At 39.1% G+C, this 19,937-nt stretch overlaps 1 protein-coding gene across 2 annotated transcripts in view; it reads left to right on the top strand.

Moving 5' to 3' along the window:
- The window catches only part of AIG1 (androgen induced 1), a 236,458-nt gene that overhangs the window by 82,837 nt on the left and 133,684 nt on the right, over nucleotides 1–19,937 (top strand). For both annotated transcript variants that reach the window (XM_081044950.1, XM_081044951.1), the window contains exon 3: nucleotides 2,027–2,128. In XM_081044950.1, the coding sequence (XP_080901076.1) occupies nucleotides 2,027–2,128 (102 nt within the window). The remainder of the gene's footprint in view (nucleotides 1–2,026; nucleotides 2,129–19,937) is intronic.

Below are 19,937 nucleotides of genomic sequence, written 5' to 3'. Positions count from 1 at the left end.
AGCAATATATAAAAATTATAACACAGAATGACCAAGAATTAAAGGTTGGCTTAATATAAAAAAAAAAAATCAATCAATATAAGTCATTGTATTAACAGAATAAAGGTTAAAAAACTATACGGTCACTGTAAGAAATACAGCAAAACTATCTGAAAAAAAGTCAGTACTCATTCATTACATACATAAATTAACAATAGGAGAAATTTTCCTCAATTTTATAAGAGGCAGCTACTTGTGTCCATTTGGGCAGGGAATTGCAGGGTTCTGGTTTCCTGGGATGTAGTCTAGAAGAGGAGGGGTACAGGCTCTGGGTAGGCAAACCACTTGGCCCTAGCTAGGTTCACGTCACTCCTTGGGTAGGGAAGAGGCTCAAGGTGGCTAGGGTAAGGCCTTCCAAAGCAGGACATCTCCAACTTATTGTGCATGTGAACAACCTCAGAAATACAGGATCAGAGCATATGAGGATGGGAGGTGGCATTCTGCACATTCTGCACATCTACCCAGCTACTGTTCTATGGGACCCCACTTTGGGTAGCAAGGCTATAATGCAGGGGCCCCGGTCTGAGGGCAGGGAACACTGATAGGCACTACATTTGAAGTCTGTAGTGGAATAAATAAACTAAAGTTATGGATAATACAAAAATGATTCATTGTACTTGGAAGATCCAATTTTATAGTTAACCTAAAGCTAATAATAGATTTTTTTTCTTTGTTCATCCTGTGCATTTATCAACTCAGTGAAAATAGTTGACCCAAATGCAGGATAAATAACTGAGGACCCTAATCTCCTATTAAAACTATGTACGTCATCTAGAGTTGACTATTGTAATTATCATTCAGTGTGTTTTATGATAGAATAAATATTCACAACATCCTCGATTTTAAGAGTGAATATTTTTGGGGAGCCAAGATTACCCATGTCATAACTGAGATACTTGGAATAGAACTTTGGAACCCATGTGATTACCAGCCATGAGCTATATAACCACCAGGGGTTTTATAAAAAGTGTCATTAAAATATTTATTATTTTTATTAATAAAATGTGGAGACATGGATGACTTATAAGAAATGAGATTAAAATTGTTGCTGTTGCATATTCGTGCTGCATTTCATCATTCTATAGTATGACTATATTATCTGAGACATAGCTCTGCAGAGAATTTGATCCCTCTCTCAGGGTGGTTCCCTTTTCCCAAGCTACATTTATTGACTATTTACAAAAGCATTCACTTTTAAATTCTATGCTGAAGGATAACACCTTGGGCCAGTCATTTCTTTATTGTCTGAACTTATTTTCTCATCGTTAATTTTAAGAAGGATGATAATAAATTGAGTACTCTCTTTTAATGAGTATGTTGCTGATGGATCATAATCAGCCTCTGGAACCCAGATGAACTTTTAAGTTATTCCAAGAGAATTAGGAATCTTCCTTTGCCCTCCATACTCTCTTCTTCTCAGTGCAGCTAAAGCCCCTGCTTAGGCTATATAAATTAATACATTTGCTCGCAATGTGACTTTGGGACATTTTATAGCAGTGATTTCAATGCTGTTAGTGGTAAAATAGAAACTTGAGAATGTGAACATTAATTTAAACCACATGATGGGTTTAAGGAAAAGGGACATCCACTACAGATTCTTGAGTGTGTGCTAACTCTGTACAGTGGGGAATGGGATCCAAAAACCACCAGTGAACTTTTAAACCCTCTTGAGAGGAATCAAACCAACACAATTAGCCCGGGAAGGGAGCTGTTCCAGACAACAGACAGACCATTTCTCTCTCGCTCACAAACAGATCCCTTTGCCTGAGGGAACACCGTTGAGAGATAGAAGAAAAAGGAGGGACTCCAACCATTACCACTAATGGCATGAAGTTAGAACTATCTTTCCGGTCATTAGCTGGTTTACTGATTGTCTTTCATTATAGGTTACAAATTATGTTGGGTTCTTTGAACAATAGATAATTAACAAATTGTATGTTGTGGATAGTTGGTGAATTTGAAATAAAGGATTTCTTTTCCCTTCCAGTTCGTTGTAGCTGTGTTCTGGATCATTTATGCCTATGACAGAGAGATGATTTACCCGAAGTTGCTTGATAATTTTATCCCAGGGTGGCTGAATCATGGAATGGTGAGTGGACGCAAACAAATGATTTCCTTTTGTTTAAAAAAGTCTATTAAAGAGCTGTTTTCTAACTTATGCTTTCCGTAGAATTTATCTAACTGTGAAATGTTGGAAGGCTATAATGCAGTTATAACTAGAGAAGAATATTGAATGTAAGTGAAAAACATCTTCCCATGCAACTGAGTCACTATAAAACGATGTAGTAGATGAGTCCACACTTTGTAAGACGCATCCGTGGTGGTAGATAATACAACCAGCTCATTCATGGATGAATTTGATTTCTGGGCCACTAAAAGGATTGTCCCCTGTTGGGGGATCATTTCCCACCTGTGCAACTGTTAATACCCTGCTCTTCCTCCCCTCCCATCAATGGGATTGTGTTGGAAGCAACTGCGTATTGTACTTGGAGAATCTCGCCCCCAGAAGAGCAGCATGGCTGTTCTGTTCCCCGGGAGATCTGCCATAGGCATTGCAGGGGGCCTGGGCAATGGTTGTCTGCCTTGTCTGGCTCTGCCTGTCCAAAGGTATTTACCTGTGGCTGCTAGGTCTTTTCCTTCTTCTCTGTCTAATTCTTTCTAGTTTATTAGCCATGGTGTTACCTTCACAAGTCTCAAATCAAATGCTTTGGATGATTTCCATATCTCTTTACAAGATTTGGAGAGGTATTTTCTGCAGAGAAGTTGTGTATCGTCTTCCCTTTCTGCTTCTGGAATTGAGCACAGTTTTGGTATTACCTAAGAAGCCTGCATTTTTTGGTTACAGCAATTTTTAGACTGCCACTGGGTGCTCCTAGTGAAAAGGGCAACCTATCACAGAAATTAGAGGGGAGCAAAGAGCTGGAAATTATGTGTCTTAGGTCCAAAATAATAGTTTCCCTACTGCCCCAATTTTGGTTTATTTTAAGAAAGTGGCGTGTACTAACAAACAAACATTACTATACTGAAGAGCTTTGATTAATCCTTTTGTAAGCCAGTGGCACATCTCAGAGGACTGGAAGTTTCTTTGAGTCCAATTAGAGCCACATTCTTGCAGGATTAACATGGCACCTCTGGTCTGGTTTCCCACAAATCAGCCGGGTCTTATCAGTTCAATTTAAACATCTAAGGGACCTGCCATGGTTCCTCTGCCCCTCTCCAACTTTTCACTTTTCTTGAATGTGAAAGCCCTTTCATGGCTCCATGTCTTTGCGATCCTCTACCCCAAATAACCTTCCCGTTCTTTGCTGGGAAACTCCTGCTCATCCTGACGGTTTATATAACATGTTCTCTGAGAAGTCTTTCCTCACCCTCCCAAGCCAAGTTCGCTCTTCTGTCATTTTGTGCTTGCACAGCACTTACAGATGTCTGTTATACATGCATTTATCCCTCACCACAATGTCACCTCTTTAGTGTAAAACAGCAGCCTCAGAATCCAAAGCGTTCGGACCAGCTGCCTGGCGTATAGTATTATCAGTGCATATGTATTAGATTGATGGATGAATTCAGTATTGCCAGGTTCCATAATTCCTTGCCAGTCAGTACTAATAGCTACTATTTTTGAGAACCTACTGTGTGCCAGGCATTCCGTCGTGGTTATATCATTTAATTTTCATAGTAGTAATATGAATGATAAAGTATTATCCGTTTTACAGATGAAGAAACTTAGGCTCAGAAAGTCTTCGACACCAGAAGGGCCTTAGCTGAGAACAAATGGTGCATCACGTGCTAGGAAGTGCAGTGCTTGACTGTCTGGGCTATTGTCCACATCCCTAAAATGCATAATATTACCTTCAGGCCAGAAGATAAATCACAACCTTTGCAGAGGCTAGCACTATTTCATGTTTCGACCAGTTTATGGAGCGTGTATGCAGCCATTAGAACTTCAACTTGACTCTCATCCTTTTCCCTTGATTCACTTTGATGGGCTGAAATTCTCAATCTTGGAGGCAAACACTACTTGGAAGTGCAAGGAGGATTGAGTGACACAAATACTTAGGAAAGGGGAAAGATAAATTAATTAACATGTCAAATCCTCTCAGATGATACGCACTCAGCAGATTGTTTCACAATGAATTTTGTGTCTTAGTAGAGATAAATGACTATGTCTTTGCTTTCTTCATGTTCCAATTCTGGTTCCAAAGTTACTAACAAAGACCTGCATATGGTGGCTGAGGAATATTTTTCAATATTAAATCATTTGCATTACTCTAAATCTGTATAGAAGAAACTTTAACTACAACATGCCTAAAGCATGATACTGATTCTTTAGAATGGCAATTAGAATATGAACATTAAATGCTGGAATCATGAATAATTTTTATAAAAATGTGTAGCAAGATTTATGAAATATCAAAATATTGAATAAGCATTTTCAGCTTTGTTTAAATTTTATTTAAAAGTTTAATCTTAAGTACTTATAATCTGTTTGCTTTTAATTTTAATAGGTAAGTTTGAATATTTAATTCTTAAATAGAAAAATAATTTAATTACAACTTTTTACAATTATTTTAATGTTCATGTTTTTATGAAAATATGCATGTTATGTATACTTTGATTCTAATTACATTGTACGTTTAATTGATGTTAGATTTAGATTAGAGTAACACTCTCAGTAGAGCTCAAATTTTATGAAAATTTCCAACATCTTAATGAATTTGCTGACATAAAAGCAAGAAAAAATTTGGAATATTTAAATGATTATTTACATTATTATATTAACTATTTAGATGAGTTAGAATAGTAACCCACCATTGATGTGTAACTAGTAGATTATATCTAGGCTCCATGAAACTTGCACACACACAAAACAAGTATTTTAATTTATTTCAATTAAAAATATAAATATATAAATACAGTATATTTAAAATGGACTCAGTTCAATATCCAAAATCAAAAACTGTCTATCCTTGAAGCCCTTATTTACCTTTGTATTCCCAGCAACTCAAAAAGCACATGATGCTCGTATGGCGCTCACAAAATATTGATGATAGAAAAGATATTTGTGCGTTTGCTTTTGAAACTTGGAAGAATGTCTACATCTATATCCTTCTACCACCTTTCTATCCTAAGTCTACTGACGACCAGATAAAAGAAAAACAGAGGTGATATCAGCAAATGAGTCAGTTTTTAAAGTGTAATGAGAATGATCGTGGACTGTTGTGGGAGGGTTCTGAATGGATGCAACATGGGGGAGCTGAGCTTTGATTTAGTTCAATTTAGCAAATATTTATTGAAAACCTATTATATGCAAAGCACCCTGCTAGGCACTATGTGGTTATAGGTTGAGAAAAATACTTGCAATTTCAAAGGATGGAAATGACATTTGACATGGAGGAAGGTAAATAGGGAAACCATCCCACAGGCCAACAGAGTACTCCCAGCCAGCTGTGTTCATTCTGACAAGGAGAAGCACTATTACTATTCTGGCATGCTCCTTGGCTGCAAAAATAGAACCCTGAACCTTTCTCTTCTGCTGATTATAGTTTTAAAGCATTGTCAATGGAGTAATTATAGGAAGGAAGGAAGGAAGGGAGGGAGGGAGGGAGGAAAGAAGGAAGGAAAGAAGAAAGGAAGATAGGAAAATTTAAACTCTAGAAAGATTGCAGATGCTCACTGATGATATAACAGGGGGAAAAAACCAACAATGAGACAGTATCTCTGCTTATTGAAGACCTAATGTTTATGAAATGCTTTGAGAATGCCAAACAGTGTAAAAGGTTAGGATATTCTTATTTTTACCACAGATCTTTAAGCAGACATGACATAGATGTTCTTATAATCACAGCAGGAGTTGTTCATTCCCCATATAATTTGTAGGGAGAAAAAAATAAAAATCCCACCTCTCTTCATGCTTGATTTCTCAGTTGTTCTTGTTATATGTAACGGATCCTCAAGAGAACCTTAATTTAGGAAACTATTCTGTTCAGCATTATTTTGACATTTGGTAATTAGTAAAGTTTCTGTGCATTTGTCTTTCCCAGAAGAGAAGCCATGAAATACTGCTTCCATGATCATTGTTTTTGCGAGAACTCAGATTTGGCATTATTCTTTTGGTACATAACACAACTTATGGAAAGTTTCCAGTTCTGAGATACACATATTTGTATGTATTTCTGTACCCGTGGAGTGTGTTCCATTTTGGTAGTGGATATTTTATAAAATAAGCTATTGGTTGAAAGAAGACCATCATAAATATCCCATATGAAAAAAACTGACCTTTCTCAATTTTTCCACTATATTCTAAAGTAACTAGAAGATATCTGGAAATTTTCAAAAATAAATGTTAAGACCAGAACAGAGGTCAGAAATTCCTTGGGAACCTCTTTCTAAGACTCCCAGTGGACCTCCCAAAGAAATCACATATGACCCCAAGGATCCAGGAACAAGGACAGTTACAGCCACAATGAGGCAGACACTTTCAGAAGTGTTGCATACTATTATTGTTTGTAAGCTTTTATCATATCCAGTTTTACCGATCGGATCTTCTTCCGTTGTGAACTTTCATTTGTGATCATTAGTCCTACCAAGTCCTTCCTTGGAATGCTGTCCCCCAGAAATTTGTGTGGCTCATTCCTTCAGCTCCTTCATGTCTGCCCAAGCTCACCTTCTCAGTACCGGTTACTCTGAGCAGCCCGTTAGGCACTGCCGCTAACCCCAATGCTGCCCAGACACCCTTACCCTGCTCTTTATCCCCCTCGTGCCACTTACCATCGTTGACACATTACACAGTTTTAGTTCATGTTGTGTGTATGGCTTGTTGTCCATCTCTCTCTGTGCTAGCATATATTTTCCATAGGGGTAGGGATCTTTCTTTTAGTTACCAAGTTATCCTAAGCACCTAGAACAGTGCCTCTGCATAATGGACAACCCATGAATATTTGTTGCAATATTTCACATCTATGTGTTCTGTTGTTCTCATTTTCCTATGCTTTATCTTTTCATCTACGTAGCAGTTGACAGAAAATGCAATCCAAAACCATTCATTTCTTTCCTAACTTGTATTTTATGGCACTCTTCAATCTTAGCTGCAGTGTAGCAAAATCCTGCATAGATATGGCCTACTGCCACCCTCCCCAGAGGGTCTTACTAGTCGATACATGTCATAATACTGTTTCTGCCTGACAAGGCCTGAATTGACATCCAAAGAACGTACCGAGGGTCCCTGGAACATCTAAGAGCTACAGGCCAGGTAAATAATAGCCTGGATCAAATTCATTGAAATGCTCTTCCATAGATTGATTATTTTATCTGGGTATGACTTATTTTTTTTCTCTAGGGTAATAATCAGACAAAAGCTTTTTAAAGCAATTTCCTGCCATCACAAATTCCTTTGTAGACCTAATTTTCCGTGCAAGGGTAGAATTCGAGGCTAATAATATTTGGCTTATACTCTGCCCCTTTTCCTGCTACATTTAATAGATGAGCAGGCCCAGCAGTCGTGTGAGTTCATCAGAAGGTCTGTAAGTTATATTCAGATATTTTGGGGTCAGCAAAACCAAAAGTGTGGTTTACTCAAGTTCTTTTACCCCTAATCCTTAAATCCATAGATATTTCAAAGTAAACTTAATTCATATGTTTCTCATTCATTTGCCGTTAACTCGTCATAGTTGGGGGCGGGGGTGGGGCAGGGAGGAAGGTATTGTCTTAGGAACTGGCTTCCTTCTTCGCTACCACAGTCAGGTCATTCATTAGCCACAGACCCAACTCCTTGGCAGAAGTCCATCCCTATATCTTTTCCAGCTTTTTTTTCATTGACACTCCAACCTCAGCAAGCATCAGTGATAGCTGCCAAGGAAAGTGAAGTGGAAAAAAGCTGTGTTTTCTGTCATGGAAGCACAGAATCCCAAAATCTTAAACTTGGGAAGTGATTCTAAAGATCATCTTGTCCGTATACCATGTATACTTCAATCATCTGAACAACATCTTGGCAAATTCCCTTTCAGTCTCTGCTTGAGCCTCTCCAGTGATGGAGCTTCAGCAGTGGACCAAGACTGTGGGGTCTTTAGCCTTAGGAAAGACACAAGGAACTGAATCTTCTGTTCTTTTCTATTGAAATCTGCCCAGTCCTTCCATCTGTTCTGCAGGATTCAGACACCAGCCCTCTTTGTTCTCCTCGTGTTCTCATCCAAGAGGCTCTCACTGTCCCTCATGACTTTAGTCTCTGCCATGCACAGGTCATTCCACGTCTGTATTTCCTGGTTCCTCTTCCCATGGGGCGTCACACTCTGCATTTGGCACAACGACCTTCACACAAACATATTGAAACAAACTCATTACAGCGACTTCAACACGAACATAGTGAAACAAACTCCTTACATTAACCCCTCCTCTAAATCATGTTACTCATCTCATGTTGCCATCACAAATAATGGCAAGACGCGTCTAAAAGCTCCCCTTTCTGCCACATCCCCCACAGTTAGTGGACAAGTCCTGTCAGATGTACCTCCAAAGTAGCTCCAGCACTCCCCCAGCGTCCTCGTCTCCACCACCCCTGCTTTAGTTCGAGGCTTCCTCATCTCTCAACGGGACTCAGGCAACAGGCTCATCTCTCATCGCCCTGCCTCCCCACTGTCTCCTCGCCACATCTGTTTCCACATTGCTGCCTCAGTTCCCTTTCCAGGGGAGCCGAAGTTCTGATGGCTCCTTGCTACACTCCTTTCTCAGACACTGCCTATGAGTGGTCCTTGGTCTCCTAGGCATCTAAGTGGCCCCTTTTTACTGCCTTGTTCATACACCTGGGATTTCTCATATCGCATTGTTTACGATGCATATTTACTTGTTTATTCTTCCAACGGTCTATGAGGCCATAAAGGGCAGCACCTGGTTTTCTCCTGTTTCTCCAGAACGTAGCAGAGTGTTTAGCATTCAGTGCACATTCGGTAAATGTTTACTGAGGAAATGGTATACAGGCCCTTCACCATGATACTCAGCCTCCTCTGACTAGTCTTCAGCTTGTCTACATTCGTTTTTACAGTTTCGTAGGAATTGGCAGGTGCACAGCAAAGTAAGCGATTTAGCCATCATCCTTGCTTATTAGTGCTATTCAAGCTTCCATTACATTTTTTGGCAGTTTCATTGTACTCAACACTAAAACTTCCACGTGATTCTTATATGATCATTGTGTGGCTGAGCTAAGACTTAAAGTTGTTATTTTCAGGGTTTGTTTGCACATAAAAGGTAAGACCCCTTATATGTATGCCTAGTGAATTCCATCTTGTTAAACAGTCTGAATACAAGATGAGCTCAGGAGAAGCCACGATACTAAGAATTTGAGGATCATTGAATGGATATCAGAGGATTTAATAAAATGACGTTCTGTTTATTTTGAATTGAGGTGCCAAAGTTTGTGCCATTAAGTTGAAGCTGCTTTGGAGGCTGTGGGTAAAGTCAGTAAACAAAATAGTAGATTTTTTTCAGAGCAGGAATTTTTAAATTTATTTTTATTAAATTTATGGGGGTGACATTGGTTAATAAAATTATATAGGTTTCAAGTGTACAATTCTGTATTACATCATCTGTATATCACATTGTGTGTTCACCACCCAGAGTTAGAGCTTCCATCACCATGTATTTGATCCCCTTTACTCTCTTCTACCACCCCCTCCCCCCTTACCCTCTGGTAATCATTAAACTGTTGTCTGTATCTGTGAGTTTTTATTTATTTGTGTTGTTACTTTCAGTTTTATATCCCACATATGAGTGAAATCATATGGTTCTCAACATTTTCTGTCTTGTTTCGCTTAGCATTATAATCTCAAGATCCATCCGTGTTGTCACAAATGGCAGTATTTCATCTTATGGCCAAGTAATATTCCATTGTATATATGTACCACATCTCTCTCCAATCATCTAGTGAAGGACACTTTGGTTGTTTCCATGTGTTGGCCACCGTGTATAATGATGCAATGAACATAGAGGCACATATATCTTTATGTGTGGATACATGTTTTCAGATTTTGGGGGTGGATACCCAGAAGATGGATTGCTGGATCTTGTGGTGATTCTATTCTTAATTTTTTGAGGAAAAAATTTTTTCCGTAGTGGCTGTACCAATTTACACTCCCAGCAGCAATGTATGAGGGTTCCTTTTTCAGAACAGTAAGTTTTAACCATGTTGTAACCATGCTTGGAGAGGATGATTGAGTCTTAAAGTATTTAAATAAAGATGATGTATGTAGTGGCAGAAGGCAGTAATAATAGGCAGGCAGTAATAATGACTACTGAAAATGATTTCCATGTGCAAGGATGGAGAGACAGGACATTAATTATGCATAGTGGAGAGAGAATTCTGTGACGAGGGACCTTAACGGCTGGAATTGGCAACAAGTGGATGGTGGCCTGGGAAAAACCTCACTTATGGTGGAGAGGTATTGATTTTTCCCAAATTGGCTGGATTCTAGAGTTCCTAAGGGATGGTTGGGTTGTACTGGTCATGCTCACGTAAAGGGGGGAAAAACCTTTTCTGAGAATCCAGAATTATTGTCCCAAATCTTTACATTGCTCCAAATCATGGAGATTCCAAGAATGGGTTGATTGTCTCCCTTGCCTTCCTCTTATCGACATCATTTTATTATTATTATTATTATTATTATTATTATTTATTTAAGTCATGTGCAAAAATGGTTAGCTAAAGAAAAGTGAGGAAAAGACTGTGGCAATCCACTGAAATGTGTTCAACCCAGATTTTTTTTTTTTTTTTGTCTTTTCTATTTGATTCTGAATCCAAGCCACTGACTTTGTCTCCAAACCGCCTCGCCCTTTACGGATGCTGGCTAACTTCCCTGAGCCCATTTATACCTCTTTTCAAAGTGAGGCTTCTCCAAGATGTCTCCAGTATCCCCTCTGCTAGCCTGTGGCTAACAGAACTCCAGTCAGACCTGCCAATGCCCCGCCAAGTGTCCACTCAACCCTCACTTCCATGTCAAAACTCCACTTGTCCTCTGTGTCCACTCATCCATCAGCTTTCCCCTTACATAATATTAATAGAATTGACAACCCCTTTTTTAGAGCCTCTTTACCCAATATGAACCTACTATAGCTTTCACTACACTTTACTTGCAGTTTGTTGTCGCATTTCTCTGGAACTGGGTGTTCTTCTGGGGCAGACACATGGTCTTAGCTTCCTCTACATATTATCATCATCTGGCTCAGTGTCTGGCACATAGCAGGTGTCAGAAAATGTTTTATGAAAGAATGAAAGAATGAATGAATGAATGAATGAATGAATGCATTTCTATTGTATTTCCTTACTCTTTGAGTCTGTAACACTTTCTGGAAAGGAAATAAAATTATTTTCTCTAACTGAACTTAGGTTGATACCTGTGGTCTCCATTTAATTTTCTACATTTCATACCCTAGACCTTCAGTGGCCCATTCTAGAACCTTGTAGCATTCTTGTCAAGCTCATTGGTTTATAATGCTCAGGGTCAGTCCTGTCTTTCTGAATAGCAGAACTGTATCTGCTGGCCTCCAAGTGTCCAGCATGTTAATTTGTCCGTGTTCTCACGGCTAGTGCATGGACAAGCTGGGCGTCAAATGCTGAGGTGACTGACCCCAAGCACTGACTATACCCAGGGACCTTCTGCATGGAGCTTGGTGAACATCTAGTTAAAGAGATGCTTTTAAACATCCATTGGCATTCTCTTTCACCAAACATATCTCATTAGGACACTAATACACATTCCTAGCATTTTATATTATTTTCCTTTTCATCTAAGCCAGGATGATTTTTTTTCCCTCTTGCTTTGCCATGTTCATATCCACGTCTAGGGACTGAGCTTGCACTTCATGGTGTAGTTAAGATAAGTTTTAACCTAGGTACAAGCGTTACCTCTGATTGGTGGACATGTTTCCTTAATACAACTGCTTTCATCCTTATCAAGTACTGTAATTTGTGTGACATAGTGACACAACGAATTGTCCTACACATTCACGTGCTGCTGCTCACGTTGCTACTATCTACACGTGTTGGGATCAAAAGACTGATGTTAGTAAACATGTCTTTCTATACTGACCCTGCTGCAATCACCACGCATACAATAGATGTCTTTCTTGCTCCATTCTTTTTCTCATACCAGCTTAACCCAAAAAGAGCTACTCTGTTTCTGGATGTCATGCTTCTAATAGATGCAGACATATGAGCCACCTAGAAAGGGGAACCGAACCAAATTACCTCTCAAGTTTTCTCTGGTTTTATTATTCTGTGAAAACAGTTTAGTGTAAGTGATTTAAGAGGTTAGTCAGAATAGAATTTTCTGTTCAACAATCTTTTTAAATTTCTCTGCCCAGTTCCATGAGTGGCAAACTTATAGTTTGTTGTGGAATTTCATGAGGTTGGCCCTGGAAATCTATAGCACAATGCCCGACACATAGTAGGCCTAATAAATGTAAAGTTCTCTAAAATAGGACAGGATAGAATGGGATAGGATGGGATGGGATGGGATGGGACGGGACGGGACGGGACGGGGACAGGACAGGACAGGACAGGGTAGGATAGGATAGGGTAAGGTAAGGTAGTGTAGGGTAGGATAGGATAGGATAGGATAGGATAGGATAGGATAGGATAGGATAGGATAGGATAGGGTGGTATAGGATAATATAAGATGAAAGTTTCCCTATACCTAATGATATAATTTATTATCATATAACAGATAATAAGTGAGTGTCAAACTTTATCTAAAGCTTCAAGGAAAAAAATGCCCTGGTGGAAATCTTACATTTGTAGCAACACTGAATAGGTATATACTCCTAAAGTAAAAAAGTTAATAAAATTCCTTAAAAGCTTATATAAAATGTAAGATAGTTATCCTTGGACATAGAATTCAAATCTTCCTTATTTTTAAGCATTTCCCCTCAGTTGCACCTATTCAAAAGAACTTTGCTTAAACTTAGAATTTGACTGCTAATATTCACACATATGGCAAATATGAACTAATCAGACCACAGATATTTTGCTGCATTCCATGGTGTCTCATTTATTTGTTTAATTTGCAGCTATAGCAACTAGGTTCCACCACTTTAGGCTTTTACACAGAGACCTACAGTCTGATCAGCTTGGTTGAAGTTTGGCACTCAGCACTGTATTCAATTGAAGACATATGCACAAGTTCACTTACCACATTTTTTAAACTGGTTTTCACACAGGGCAGATATGTACTATTTGCATAAAAATATCAAAAGCAACCTTCTTCAAGGATAGTAGGCAATTAAAAGATGTTGTGACCTTCTTCTCTGTAACATTTCAAATCTTAAAGTTTTCTTGGCACGCTTTTCAAAAGCCCATCTGACTTTGAAGCAGCCTGCCTCTCCACAGAGAGCTCACTCCAGCAATGACTAATGGATTGACCTGGTGCCATGCTAGTACTGCTCCACGCATGCTACTCTGCACAAGACGCGCGTTTGGAAATGACCTTGACAGAGGGTTGCCAAGTGAATGAAATATGGGTCTTCAAGAAGTGCCGTGTCACAAGCAACTTACAGAAGGGTATTCGCAGCATCCTGAAAGCTCAGCCCCTTTGCTTCCTATTAGTTTACCAAGAGCATTTTACATACATGAGGAATGAGGCTCCTCCTGAGTTTCATAGCTGCACTTTGTAACAGGTTGGAAAAATTAGGTAATGGGGGAAATTGGCATTCCACTGTTGTTTCTCTTAGGTGTTTTCAAACTTTTTGCTGAAGGAAAGGAAGATGCTCAAATGGTTCAATTTTAAAAGGGGAGATAAGAGCTTAAAATAAAGGCTGAACTGCACATGGGGGTGAAGGTGCAGTCAGTGGATAAAGAAAAAACGGTAGGAAGAAGTACCTCTCTGTACCTGTGAATTGCACGGTTAATAGGATTCTAGCTCACAGATTTAGACTTCAGGAGGAGAACATTTTTTATCACCGTATGCACACCCATAGAGTAATCTGTTGTAGTTGTTTAAAAAAAAGCTGTTGGTTGCTAGATGGGAGGGGGTGAGGATGGGGAGAAGGTAAAGGGATTAGAAAGTACAAATTAGTAGTCACAATATAGCCACAGGGATATGGAATACAGTTTGGGGAATATAATCAATAATGTTGTAAAGATTATGCAGGGTGCCAGGTGGGCACTGGACTTATTAGGGAGACCACTTCATAGACTGTGTAGCTGCCTGACCACTGCACTGTACACCTGAGGCCGAAGCTGAATAATAATGAATGTCAACTATAATTATATAGAGGTGGAGTACAGTGTAGGGAATAGAGTCAATGGAATTGTAGCAGCTCTGTACCATGTCAGAGGGATAGTAGATTGGTGGTGGGAGGTTATCACTTTGTGAGGGGTGTAAATGTCTAACTATTACATTGTTTTGTACACCTGAAACTAAAAAAAATAACTTTTTAAAGAGATGAAGAAAAACAAAAAAAAGAATGCTTATCAATGTTGACGTCAGTTGTTCCTCTCTGGTTTCCCATCCTACTGAGTGATGTGTTTGTGTAGGTGCACAGTATCTCCTGTTGATTGGACTTCTCATGCTGGTGAAGTTGGCTGCCATTTCGGGATCTGGGTAATGAAGCCATGCTTTACCTTATTTGGCAGTCAGTGACCAGGATCCTGGATTGGAATGACTTTGGAATGTCCCCCTCAACTTCCCTTCCTGTGACCTTGCTTTCACAATAGTGGGGAGGCTGAGACAGGCCCAGGTCAGGACAAAGTGGGATGTTGGAAGAACACTGGGAAGCAAGTCATATTCTGTTCATTCATTCTTAATTAATTGCCTTAGGCCAGGTGTCCGATTTTTATGCAAAATCAGATTCCATACTTATTCAAAAAAAAAGAAGAAAAACCATTCAACTCTGTTAGAGTTCCCTGAGAAGACTGCAAGAGACTTCTGGCCACTCTTATTTTTCAAATGCTGATAATCCTTACTGAGCAATCCTGGGAAATATACATCTATAAGTTCAGGGCAACATACTGTCAACAGCAACTTCCCAGAACATTCCTTCTTACTTCATCTGGGATTTTTCAATAAGTAATTTGATATTTCTGTAAATTTATACTGGAATAACTAAAATGAAGGCATTTTTTCCTTATAAGCTCAAGACTTCCAGACTCGTCATTTTGTAGTTACATAAGTAAGCCATGCAACTAAGCTAAAAGTCTGAATTGTAGAATATAGTTGTTGCAAAACTGTTCGCACTTTATACAGTAACTTATGTTAAAACCAGTAACAAATTTGCAAAACAGATTTTGCATGCAATAACTTATACTGAAATCAAGCTTGGTGATGCTAAGTGTCATACGCTAAATTATTTGATTGTGATTTTTTTCCCTCTAATTGCCTGTATATGGTAAGTTTGCTTAAACATTTTTGGCATAGGAAACTCAGAGGATTCTATTATTTTATCTTGTTTTCTATATTTAGTGTGATTTGTTTTAAATTACATTACCACACCTTTCTTTTTTTACATTTTAATGGTGTTAATTAGAGAACACATTTTTGCAAATAACCCTCATCCTTAATTTAGATCTTTCTCATATTAATGACTGATTTTTTTTTTTTTAAAGGAGGGCGCAACTCACAGTGGCCCATGTGGGGAGTAAACCGATATGACTGATTTTTAATGTTTTTTTCTAAAATGCTTCTCAGCTGCTTAATAAAGAAGTGGGGCAGGGGAGAAGACCAAAGAAGGGATGAGAAAAAGAGAGAAATGTAACAGGGAACATCAAGCATAAGGAACACCATGACTTCTGGTACTTAATGTCATAGGTCACCAGAACCAAGGCACAGAATAAAAAGAGAAGGCCTGAGCCAATGAGCTCTTGACACCCTAAAAATCCTGTGTTCTTGTCATCCTGCTCACTTCAGCACTGAGCTCTGCCTTGCTTGTCCTGATGATATTTTTTATTTATCTTTTCAGTAAACTTTTTAGACCTGAGGAAGTAGGGAGCTTATCATTATTCAGTAGTCAGATAATGCCCTCACCTTTAAGCTGTGTTCATAGTCTCAGCATTCAAATTTTTAGACTCCCTTGAGATGATTTATGTGTATGAGAATAGAATGTAAAACATTTCCTTATGAAAAACTTTATTTTGCATCCCCACCGACCTCCCCCAATTGAACAGGAGCCTGCCTTCTTACCAAAGCCCCAGTCGGCACTTTCTCAACCATTATTTTAACATGTGACACTTTGTTCTATTTGCTTTTATGTTTTATCATTGCAAAATATCTCTCAAATATGCTCTGTGTACCTTCATATATGTTTATACAAGAGCACACAGTTGAAAGAAATATGATGCTGTATCACCAGCGTTCTCCAGAGAATCAGAATCGACAGGACATGTGTATATAACAAGGAATTAGTTCACGTGATTATGGAGGCTAAGAAGTCCCAAGATTTGCAGTCAACAAGCTGGAGCCCCAGGAGAGCCAATCATACAGTTTCAGTCCAAGCCGAAAGGTTTAAGGACCAGAGGAGCCAATGGTGTATGTTCTAGTCCAAGTCTGAGTCCAAAAGCTTGAAGACAGTCAGGCAGAGAGAGGAAGCCCTTTCTTAGTCAGCCTTTTATTCTGTCCAGGTCTTCAGTAGACTGGATGAGGCCCACCTCCATTGGGTGGGGCATCTGCTTTACTCAGCCTACTGATCCAAATGTTAATCTCATCCAGAAACACTTTCACAGACATATTCAGAGTAACGTCTAACCAACTACCTGGGCACCCTGTGGTCCAGTCAAGTTGATACATAAAATTAACCATCATAGATCCCCTTGAAAACTCCTCTTGGCTTTTAAGAACAACTCCATTTGTCGATATCTGAATAACGCTTTCCTTCTTCCATGCCATTAAAGTGGCCCAGGTCTCAGGCTTAGAGGTTCTGATTTACTCAATCAAGCATGAGACCCATGCACCATCTGTATTTATAAAATGCTCCCTCACATGGTTCTGAGGCATAGCCAAGTTTGAGAACCCTTAAGTTTGCTGATGTCTAGGCTTCCTTGGGGTCAGTGAAAGTAGTTAATGGAAGAACAAAAGAAGAAAGTCACCTTGGTCATGACTGGCACTGAGCTGAATGGAGGGTATGACAAAGAGATAAACCTGGTTAAATGTGCATAACTAGGCTGACTTAACCATTATGGTCTGGTTACAAGGTGACATCTCTGCCTTAGTTCCTGCAGGCACTACCCCAAGATTCTAGGAAAAATGAATCAGTATTAACATTTCTTAGAAGATGAAAAGCATAATACATGCGTCGATTATTATTAATCCTTGAAAATATTTATGGAGTTAAGTTGTCTGTAACTAATTAAAGATGGAAGTTAGCAGGGTATATGGGTTTCCTCTGAGTAATATGAAACAAAATATAAATCTTTTAAGTAACTATTTCCGACAGAAAGGATTTTTGCTTGTCTGTGGGATTTTTTAAGTTTTATTTTATTTTCTGGGATCTCATTACTTTTCCATAAATCCTATAAACAGAATTACAGTGAGATGAGTCACAGTCTTAACACTTTTTTGTAGCTTCTTCTGCCCGTACAGCTTGGAATATGAGGGATTTTTAAAACACTGTTTGGAAAACATGGGAAAGGAAAGGAAAGGAAGGGAGGGAGGCAGGGCAGGAAGGAGAAAGAGGGAGGAGTAAGGAAAGAAAGAAAGAAGGGAGGGAAGAAGGAAGGGAAGGAAGACACAAAGTATTTTACTTTAAATTACTTTTTTTTAACTTAATCACATTATAAAGGTAAAACTTTTCATGGTATCTCATTTGTATATTGTAAACAAACTTGAAATACAAATGGTTTTGGATTTCAAAAGTTCATGAGCTAGTCATTGGGAACTAGGAACATATTTCCTGACAGAAATTTTGTTATATAACTGGTAATTAATTTTCGAGGCAAGCTCATAAACTCGCCGCATTCTGTTTTAAAGCTGAATGATTGTGCATTTACAATGACAAATAGTAGACTATACTGTTGAAAACTTGTAGATCTAAAGAACATAACAATCTAACGGCGATAAAATCAATTGTTGAGTCACTTCCAACTTGTCACTTGAATGCTGGTGCTGGAAGGAAAGAAGATTTAATTGGAGGAATCTAAAGATATTCAAAATGTCTGATGATATTTGAGAGTGCCGGATACAGGAGCAAGAGCCATTTTCTCTTGAGGGTCTCTGCAGCCACATTTATGCTTTAAGTTGGGCACCAAAAAGTGACACACTTGGACTATATGAATAAGTCCTCAATAAAAATGCCTCCTTTGGGGGTGGCCAGATGGCTCAGTTGGTGAAAGCGCGAGCTCTCAACAAGGTTGCTGGTTCAATTCCCACATGGGATGGTGGGCTGCGCCCCCTGCAACTAAAGATTGAAAACGGCGACTGGACTTGGAGCTGAGCTGCGCCCTCCACAACGAGATTGAAAGACAACGACCTGGAGCTGATGGGCCCTGGAGAAACACACTGTTCCCCAATATTCCCCAATAAAATTTTTAAAAAAAGGCCACCTTTCCTTTCTACAAAAAATATTGATGAAGCACATGCTGTGTGTGACACGCTCCTTACCACTTAATTTGGAAGGAAAACAGGAAGAATACATCTCTTTGTGGCGCTTATAATCTAGTGGGGGCGACAATCAAATAATTGTGCAGATAGATGACCTATAATTCATCCATTTTTATGAGAAATGATGACGTGAATATTAAAGTTGATACATATTTATAAGGAAAGATGATCGGCTCCTGGAGGGTGCACCTAGGGATGGGGAGGGCGTAAATCTTTGTCAAACCATGAGCCATGGGCCACCACTTGCTTCACCGCTACCTCATTTAATCCTCAAAGTGACCCTGAGGGGTACAGATCACTATCACCGTTTCCCAGATGAGGAGCTGAGACGCAGACATGTTAAGAAATGTGTCAAAGATGGGAAGACACTGTGCAGCAGAGCTTGGGTGCAAACCAAGCCTGCCTGACTCCTGGCACTTTCTGCCACTCTAAGCCGCCTGTTCTGTAAAACCACCCTGGAGATATTCTCTATTAATTTTACTCAATATCTTTTACATAAGTATCCATGCGCGAATCTTCTCCTGGAATTTAGTAATGGATATAGAGCTTTCTGTCCTGATGCTGTCCTGATAATGCGAACTATTTGGATCTGCCTCTGCTCGGATTCCACAGTTAGTCCTCTCATGCCATTGCCTGCTCACATGGCGATTCTGGAACCGTTTCCTCTCCTTTCCGAATCATCTATTTTTGTCTGATGCTTCATTTCGTGTTGATTTCTACTACTCTGAGTGTTTTATTGCAAGCTGCCTTGCCCTTTTGAGGAATAGTTCGAATATACATAACACAAATAGAAAAGAAATAGATAGGCCATCTGGAATTCCTTAATGCTCTCTTTCTGTACACTCGACGTGATCTAGGACAGAGCCTTGCACTCAGGCCTGAGCAATAAGGATCAGTTAGTAACTGATTAACTTCTGCAATTCTGAAGGATAGTCCCAGTTAATTTAGATAGGACCCGGAAATTGTCAGCTCCCACTTTATATGTGAACTTCACCATAACACTTACTACTTTCCTTTTCCTTAATGGATGTTTATATTTTGCATCTTCTATCACTAATAAAGGGAATATAAAGAACCATGATTACAGCCAACATGCATCACACTCCTCCCTCTTGCTGTGCTAAGCACCTTCTAGATATTGTCTACTAAATCCTCACAAACTCATTATTTTCATTTCACAGAAGGAGAAAACAGGGGGTTAAAGAACAGGTGGTTAATGGGAAAAGTGAGGAAATAACCTTTCTCCTGGTAATTCAGCAATAGATGGAAGACAAGATTAGGGAAAGAAAAAGGATTATAAGAGAAATGAATTGTTTCAGGTATGAT

The sequence above is a fragment of the Rhinolophus hipposideros genome, assembly GCF_964194185.1.
Source record: "Rhinolophus hipposideros genome assembly, chromosome: 3".
NCBI classification, from domain to species: Eukaryota; Metazoa; Chordata; class Mammalia; order Chiroptera; family Rhinolophidae; genus Rhinolophus; species Rhinolophus hipposideros.
This window is presented reverse-complemented; position numbering and strand designations above follow the sequence as displayed.